The following is a 9,452-nucleotide window of genomic DNA, read 5'->3' as shown; positions in this document are numbered from 1 at the left end:
ACTTGAGTAAATCTACTCAGCAGGGCTGTCAAGTGGCTTTTTTTAATGGGGAGAATGACGCATGAGAGGGGCTTGGCTTATCCATATGCAAATCACAACCAACCTGTCTGACTGGGGCGGAGAGTTAAAATCCGACACCCGCATTTCGTCACTCAGCACAGCTTTCACAGTCTGGAACTACAGGAGAGGACAGACCATACTTGGGGACACTGACAGTAGTACTGCATATCCTACTACACAGACACTCAGACAGAGCTTAAGTGTTTTCTGTTTCCACACTCCACAGTCCACACACAGCAGCGGCCACCTCGTCTCAGTAGGTTTTTTTAGGACGTTAATGTTTGTCTCGACATGCCACCCCACATGGATTACTTCCACCATGAGTCCAGAGTGCCGTCTGCCTGCGGCTTCAGCCAGGAGGACGAGCTGCAGACCGGCGCGATCAACTGCATGCTGGTCGGGGACCCAGCCGTGGGCAAGACCAGCATGATAGTCAGCTACACTTCCAATGGATATCCCGTTGAATACAAGCAGACGGGATTCGACGTCTTCTCCGGTGAGTTATCTATACATTTATACACCAGAATCAGAGTATGGAAATAACCACAACTGAAAATGAACAAGGTTCTCAAAGTGTGGTCCTTGAGAGTGTTCCAGGGGAGTCCCCAGAAAACTGACAATCTATCATAAATTCAACCACTTTAAACCAGTTGTATTACTTCGGATATTCCAGCCAATGAGCCAATCTAATCTGCAAGTTCACAACGCATTATTATGCTATTATTTATGTATTATTCGAATAATCTTATTTTAACAATCCAAATCTTGTTGCGGCTCTTTGGCACAAAACGGTTTAAAATAGGGTTCAGTGGCCAAATACACATCAATGTGGGGGTCCTTGACATGAAAACCACCAATCTAGAGAAATACAAAGTCAAACTATACATTGAGCATAGCCTAGCATAAGTTATTCTTTGATTCGTTAATTATATGAATGTATTGTAATGAAAACATGTGCATGTTTAAAAAGGAAAAAAAATCATGACTCATTAAAACTGTTATTTTAAGTGCAATACATCATAAAAGAACATTAAAATATATAGTTCAAGTAGTGACTATATCCTTTTAGCTTTAATGTCTGTAGCCTCTTCTGTTTGCATTTGCATGACTAATAACGAGTAATAAACTAATGTGGAGGGGGGGAAAAGTCAGTGGCATGCACTGGCAACTTCTAGCAACTGCGTTATAACTTAATAAGGAGATTCCACATCAGTGTGTTCAGTGGTGGAAAGAATAGGCCTACTCACTTAAATAAAAGTATTAATACTGCAATGTAGAAGTAAAAGTCCAGAATAAAATAAATTAGTATTGGTATCAAAATGTACATTAGTACTTAAAGTAGAAAGTAGAAGATATAGAACAGAAGATGTAGAACATCCCATTTCACAAGTTTTCAAATGGATACAATGTTTCGAAAATAGCCGATCTACAAGCTCACAATGTGTCGTATGTTTTGTAATAACAATCCAAATCTTCAACTAATACCTTGTAATTGTAGTGGAGTAAAAGCACAATATTAGCCTATGAGATGTAATGGAGTAGAAGTAATATATGGCGCCCAAGCAGAGGCACTGAAAAATCGGAATATACCTCAAAATCGTATTTAAATACAGTAGTTGAGTAATTATATGTACTGTGTTACTTTACACCACTGTCTGGTGTGTGACTGTTGTTTGAGTGGAAGTCTACTCGTCTCTGACGCATGTCCCTGTGTCTCTCTGCCTACAGGACAGGTTCAAGTGGAAGGAACCCCCGTCAGAGTCCAGCTGCTGGACACTGCTGGACAGGTACGAATATTATTGACACACATTCATGTCAAGATGTCACCTGTTAGCCACGATAACAAGGATGTCGTTGCTGCTGGGGCAGAAACCTCTCTGTTATTATAATTTTGTTAAAAAGAGCCAAAAACAATGTGCAAATCTGCAAGCTCACATGGTGTCGCATTGCGACATTGTATGGCTTCAACTGTATAGTACCCATTCCCTCATTGTCATTAATTGATTAATCAGTCAATTTGGACTTAGCCTCTGTTCATTGATTAGTCCCACCCATGTGCATCCCTTGTAAACCGTAGAGAACCATTTAATCATTCCAGTTAGTTGTATCCATTCTGAAATCAACATCAAGAATGGTCAGTTCTCCGCTTTTCCAACTTGATCGTATATAGGCTGCTCCCTGTATATTAAGCAGCAAAGAGCAAACACTATTTTACACGTAGATTAAATCAATTCCCATGACTATTAGTCGAGGACAACCATACACTTATAGTTGGTTTATGCAACAAGCATCATGTCACTAATTGTGACACAGAAACCCAATGAAACTCTGACTCAGACTGAATCATCTGCGGTTAATTTCACTGAGACGTTAGATCACTGGTTCCCAAACTGTTTAGCTCCAGACCCAAAAGACAAATGTCTCCCTGGCATACCAAACTAATAGCCGATCTACAAGCTCACGTCACGTTTCGTAGCTTCCTAAACGTTTTTTTCCCCCCCTTTAATTATCTGATTTTATTTTTTCATGGGATTGAAAATGCTTTTAATTTATAAAAAAAATAGAATATAGAAAATAGTTAGATCACAGCACAGTGAACTAACCCTTCGTTTCCACCCCCGTCCCTCTCCAGGACGAATTCGACGACTTCCGCTCGCTCTCCTACGCGCACGCCGACGTCTTCCTGCTGTGCTTCAGCGTGGTCAACCCCGCCTCGTTCCAGAACGTCACCGACAAGTGGGTGCCCGAGATCCGCGCCCGCAACCCCTCGGCGCCCATCGTGCTCGTGGGCACGCAGTCGGACCTGCTCGCCGACGTCAACGTGCTCATCGAGCTGGACCGCTCCGGCGCCGGCGTGAAGCCCGTGACCGGATCGCGGGCCCGGAGCCTGGCGGAGAAGATCCGCGCGTCGGACTACGCGGAGTGCTCGTCGCTGACGCAGAAGAACCTGAAGGAGGCGTTCGACGCCGGCATCTTCGCCGCCATCAAGCACAAGACGCGCATGGTGAAGAAGAGGCGCTCGTCGGAGAGGAAGGCCAAGGCCTTCTCCAGGTGTAGCTGGAAGAAGTTCTTCTGTTTTGTATGAACTTTGGGACAACCTCTCGTTGGGGGGGGGGGGGGGGTCGTGGACAGAACTTGAGTGTTATTTATTGCAGTTGGACCCCAATCTATTTTCCTTGGAGGGAGTACTCAGTACATGTGACAAAAGCTGAGACCCCCCACCCCACCAAACATGCACTTGTGTGTTTCTATGTTAACCACTTTCAAACAGTTTCCGAAATGGCCTATCCACAAGCTCACTTGGGAGATGAGGTTGTAGATCGCTTATTTTGGTCAAATATGACGACAAGCTGGACTGCTATCACATTGAGAACATTACGGGCAGACGAAGTGGATGAAAGCAAGTTATGATTTTGTGCAACGTGTTTTAACATATGGACTACCTCCAAAAAACAGACACGGCCTCGTCACAAGGTCCCTGTGATCTTTGGCAAACCCCCCCCCCCCCAAGGAGGGCCCAGTGTCCAGACCCTAGGTTGGGAGACACTGATTTATTGGAGCCAGCCAACAGTTCCCCTTCCTCTGCTCTCAGCTCACTCTACTTCAAAAGTGACACAAACGTGAGTGAGCCCTAGGAGGGGGGGGGGGGTTTGGGTACTTCCATCGGGGAACTCTACAGGAGGCAACAGTTGGGATTCTGGGGATTTTTTTCTCTCTCTCTCTCTCTCTCTCTCAGCTGAGTCGTCTCCTGTTGGCACCCGGTCAAGGGTGTCATCTTTCAGCCCTGTAGTGTCAACTACGTGTTTCACACGCTCGGCTGCTTTGTGTAAACAGACCAAAAAGGAAAAAAAAGAACGCAACGTCTTGGCGTTATGATGAAGCAATCAAAGAGCAATACGTCTTCTGTTATGAATCAACCGAGAGAGACAGTGAGTCGTCCGGACTGATGAGAGTCAACTGTCTTTCTGTCGGAACAGGGAAACAAACAGTCATGGAAATAATAATTGGCAGGTCTGGTCGTGTGTGTGTGTGTGATAAGATCGAAGGCAATCGTGGCTTCATTGTTCATCACTCAGGGCTGGCCTGTTTATGCGCCATTCACATGCAGTAGGAGTCTGGAGCCTCCATTGTAAATGTACTCCGTTATTACCTGCGTGTGAAAGCCTTCCTGGTCAGCATGGAGGGCCAATTATCACCTGGCCTCTGGCTCAATCCACACTGGGAGTTGACATGTATTTAAATAACATGGGAAAATTACTCATGAGGAGTAGCCTAGTTAGTTTCTCCTTAGAATAACATTACATTAAATTACTTATGACTTGATATGAAGAGTAACTTCAGAGAGAGAGAAAGAACACGTGAAAAGAACAAATCTACAAGCTAACAATGTGTCAATGTGCTACAAGCTATCAATGTAGATCTGTTCTTTTTCCCCCACATGTGACAACCCCAATAATATAGTCTAAAAACACATTGTGTTCATTATAAATTAGTAACTCAAAATTACTCTGATTAATAGCTACTGTTTAGTGTTTCAGTAAATGGAAAAAGGTTACGTTACTAGTTACGGGAGAAAGTAATAATATTACACTAATATATTACTTAAATGGTCACTGCCCAACACTTGCATTTAACACGCAACAGTCAGCTCTAACACCCGCCGACACTTGGCACCCGACGGTCATTTCTAGCAACGAGCTGGGTCACCGCAGGGGGTGGGGCTTTGTGTGCCACGGATCAGATAAAAACATATAGTCCCTGCTTCTGATCAATGAGCTGATAGATCAGAGAGAGAGAGAGAGAGACTGTTTGTTTGGCGGTTTGTTGACTTCTCCTGTCCGTTCCGTTCCCGTGTCCGGCCTCAGTTTGCCTGGAGGTTTGGTGGATGACGTGTGTGAGTGGTCAGGGGTTAATCCCTATAGCTGGCCCCTTTCAGGCAGGCCTGACAAATCTGCATCTGCAAAGACGAGACACCGCTGGAGGCTCTGGGTTCCACCCCTGCCGACAAATCCCCCCGCCTACCCCCCCTCCTCCAACTGGCAGGAACCTGGATGTTAGTGGCAGGGGTCCATTTGTAACAAAAAACAGAGGGGGGGGGGGGGGGGGGGACATTTTCTTAGCCATTTGAGACAGAAAATACAGAAAACACAAATTGACTGACCAGAGAGGGCCAGCTAGAGAACTCATCAGAGGGGGCCAGGGAAGGGATATCAAAAAGCAGGGGTATAATCATGGATTTATACCCCCCCCCACAGCGAAATAAACTGGTTGTAATGCTCTCCCTCCTTGGCTCATAGTGTGCTCAGTAAAGTCCTCCGTGTGTTTAGAGTTGACCGCTGCTCTGTGCACAAACATACATGGCCCACAACAACAGCCTCTGCTTGGATCTAAACACACTTGTACTAACCTCGGTGTAGGTCCCATTTTGTGCATTACTTACCCCCCCTCCCGACACACACACACATGCGTCACAGTCTCACAGACAGCCGGTTGGTTGTGAGACAGCTCTATTGCTCAATGCTTCTTGTGGAAGTGCTATTATGTATGTATACTAAAGCTATTCTGTTTGTTAAAACAGTCTGTACTTTCTTTTTTGTAAATGTCTTGTAAAATTGTAAATATCTATGCGAGAAAAGATGTGGATATTCGATGCATTCGCGTATGTGAGGTCTCACGGTTGTGCTGTGACTTCTGTGGCGATACATTTATACATGCTGGGAGTGATGGAATATCAATAAATTAAGTATGAAATTATCTGTGCTATTTGTATTGTCTATCTATCTATGGGAGGCCGATATGCTGTATATCGTCTCTGTCGGGAGGAAACCTCATATCTAAAACTGTTACTTTTCAGGATTCAAATTCACGCTTTTGCGTGACAATGTAGTATCAATTTATGGTGTGAAATAACATAAAAAGTTAGATTATATTAATGAAAGGTTTCTGCCCGACAGCAACGATAATGCTGTATATGTGAGTATAATTGACAGTGGTGACTGCTTCACAGTTTAGTCATTGTCATTTAGTCATATCAAGATTATAGTTGTCTAAATCTACAGTTGATTTACTTTACAATGTATTTTGCCTGATTTTACACTTCATTGCATGCTGAAAATAGACGATCAACAAGCTCACAACGCATTGCTCTTGTGAGCTTGTAGATCTGCTATTTGCTAAGACCCGAGCGCAAACAAGCATAAAATGACTTGTCTTTTAGTTCTACTGTATCTCTTCTCCACTAGTCCCTCCTAAACATTTTAGTTTAGTCTAGCTGTTTTATGTGTTGACAAAATTGTCAACATATTTAGTCTTAAGTTTTAGTCAATATAGGTTAGTTTTTATTTCGTTTTCGTCTGTGAAAAAAGGTAGTCGACGAACATTTCCTCGCCGTGGTTTTAATCGACAAAATCAACACACAGTTCCCACTGTGACGGTGGCGACTGAGCATTATTCTCCACAGGAGGGCTCATCAGTGCCCCTCCCCACAGCCACGTGTGCTGTGTCCCTGTCCCTGGACCTAAGCAGATGACAAGTGACCGACCCCGTGACTGCAGCTGTGAGTGGGTCGACTGTTCCTAATTCATTCCACATGAGTGACGCTGCGGAGCAGTGGCAGTCAAGTCATGCTGTGACTGATTGGCCGTCACATGAGTGGGCCTGCACTGGTGGCACGGGTCACGCTGGCCGCATGGGGACGGATGATATGATGATGATGGCCGTGTGTGATCCACAGTGTTGCCATGGCTGCTTATTATCAGCGACTCTGGGCTTGTTTTAACACATTTTTAGACCCGGGGCAGATTATAAAAAAGGAAAAGAATGCCTTCTACATCCTGGCCTATTAAGTTTTCTGGAAAAAAACGTCTACTGTACCTTTTGGGGTAGCAACAACTATACCCCAAAAGAAGTTCAAAGGGTTGACAGGTAAAAACCCTAAAAGGGGTTCCTGTCTTTGTTGGTGGTTTTTTGGGCTTGTTTCTTAAGAGTAATTCCTTATTTGGAGCAAAACAAAAACAAACGAATAGCCATATAGGCCTGAACGCTTATTATTTAATCTGGCAACACTGGCCAGTGTGTGATCGAGTCTCTTCAAGGGAAGTGGCAGAACGAATGACACTGGACCAAAGGGTGAATGACACTGGACCAAAGGGTGAATGGAGCGATTGTAGGAAGCTTGTTTATCGGGAATCATGATGTGACAATTATTTGCCACGCCCGGTGAGACTTCAAAAAGGAAATTGACTTTGGCACACGGTGCCGTTGGTTCAGAAACCACGTCTGCCGACAGCAAGTATACTGACACTGATCTGCTGCCCTGTCAATCAAACTCTATTCATCATGAGTCATAGCACAAGGTGTGCTGAACATGAAAAGAGGAAATGAGAGGATGGTAAATAAAGAACAAAAAAATAAAGAAATATTTTTTTTTACAAAATACAACGCAAGAAATTGATGAGAACGTAAGAAACGGGAAATGACATTGAAATGAAATACCTGTATACACAACTTAACTGAGGGGGGGGGGGATACTTTTTAACAATGTTCACCTATTATGACACGAATAGAGAATCAAAGGATTCATCATGTAGTTAAAAGTGAATTTGAGGACAAAATGACACATGCAAACAACCCAGCAGCCATACACCCACACACACATCCCAATGAACACACACACACACACACACACACACACACACACACACAGACCCTCAAACACTACTAGAACGTGATGTTGCAACATGTTTACCACACGGGTCGGCATGCTGTCCCTCTTGAAGGCACTACGTCTGAAGCGGCTGTTATCTGTGAGAGAAAACAGACTCTGGGGCCGGTGACCTCTGCATCTGAAGAGAGAGGTCCCCACCTCTGACCTTCTGTCACGTGATAGCCTGGACACTAGAGGAGCCACACTCTCAACACAAGCGGTTCAATTATGCACCCGAAAAAGATCAGTCTACGACTTTTAAGTCCTATATTTAGTGACCTGCTGAGTCTACAGTATTTTGTATACTGTACGATGATGTCGCGCGGTGAAAATAGCCAATCTGCGTCTACGGCAGCCGTCCGGGCACCTATGGGCTGCTAATCCATCTGAAAAAAGCACTTACACACACACACACACACACACACACACGCACGCACAATTTGTTTTTCAGACACATCAACCACTTAAGCCCTACGTTTCGTACGACAACATTGTTTGGGGGGAAACATAATTTTGTGCAACAAATTTTGGACTACCTGGAAACATAACAGACAATCACCCCTTAGACTGCGGCAAGGATGGGCTCTCTACACTTTTTGTGGATGCTTCCCAATACACTCTCCAATACACTCTCTCTCTCTCTCAGCTGTCCTATACTGTCTGTCTTTCCTACACGGTCTCCCTCTCAGCTTTCCTACTGTCTGTCGCTCAATAAAGAAAGAAATTCAACAGAAAGTGACCACGCTACTTAAAAATAGAAACTGGATATGGTGGAAGGAGAGACAGGCAGTAGGACAGCTGAGAGGGAGACAGCTAGTGTACCAGAGACGTTATAGGAAAGCTGAGAGCGAGACATTGTATGAATGTCTCACATTTCAGATTAAACAGACTAATGCTATCAGATCCTTTAGACGGGTTAAAGTGAGGTAAAGATTAAAGGGACAACCTAACTGTGATCCAAGGCTTCGTCATCATATTACGGGTGCTTTGTCAACATAACAAAGGTCTTTTATCTTCGTAAACTGCCTGAGCTTGTGCTCTGTATCAAAGTAAAGGATTTTTGAATGATGCACGATCTCACAACAACACGTCGGCCCGTGGCGCCGTCTTAAGAACAAGTATAAATCAGTCGCGGAAAAAGTACTCAAATGTATCAATACTGCAATGTAGAAATACTCAGTTACAACTTACAAGTAAAACTCCAGATTTCAAAAAGTACTGTTTAAAAGTAGTAGTAGTAGTAGTAGTAGTAGCAGACGCTCTTAATCCAGAGTGATTTACAGAAAGTAAGAACAACAAGGTATAATACATCAAATACATAGAAAATAGTCATCAAGAATCATGCGTAAGCTAGTAAGAACGTAAGATCCGTCTAACAGTGGAGTATCTATATAATGAAACTATGCGTATACACTTTGTGCTATGTCTACATTAAATGCTATCTAAAGCCTCTATCTATGCCTGTAAGGTCGTCATGGCTAGGGCAAGTGCTACAGCAAGTGATACGTGCTAAGATGGAGTCTGAAGAGGTGGCTTTTCAGACTACGGCGGAAGATTGGGAGTCTGCAGTTCTGATTGCAAGGTGAAGGTGGAACAGCCCAGAGGGCACTGACCCCTCTAGGGTCCAGGGATCGAGACTAGAGGGGCCATGAGACCGCCTGAAAGACACGCTAGAATGCCAGCCTCT

The 9,452-nt window shown here is 44.1% G+C and overlaps 1 protein-coding gene across 1 annotated transcript; it reads left to right on the top strand.

The window, feature by feature from the left end:
• Positions 1-205: 205 nt before the first annotated feature.
• On the top strand, positions 206-5,304 carry rhov (ras homolog family member V). Its single transcript, XM_080790538.1, has 3 exons — positions 206-556; positions 1,789-1,847; positions 2,693-5,304. The coding sequence occupies exons 1-3, from the start codon at positions 352-354 to the stop codon at positions 3,143-3,145; spliced, it is 717 nt and encodes a 238-aa protein (XP_080646664.1). The 5' UTR covers positions 206-351; the 3' UTR covers positions 3,146-5,304.
• The last annotated feature ends 4,148 nt before the right edge of the window (positions 5,305-9,452 follow it).

The sequence above is a fragment of the Protomyctophum bolini genome, assembly GCF_963924005.1.
Source record: "Protomyctophum bolini genome assembly, chromosome: 19".
Classification (NCBI taxonomy): Eukaryota; Metazoa; Chordata; class Actinopteri; order Myctophiformes; family Myctophidae; genus Protomyctophum; species Protomyctophum bolini.
Note: the sequence above shows the minus strand (reverse complement) of the source record. Positions and strands in the feature narration are given on the sequence as shown.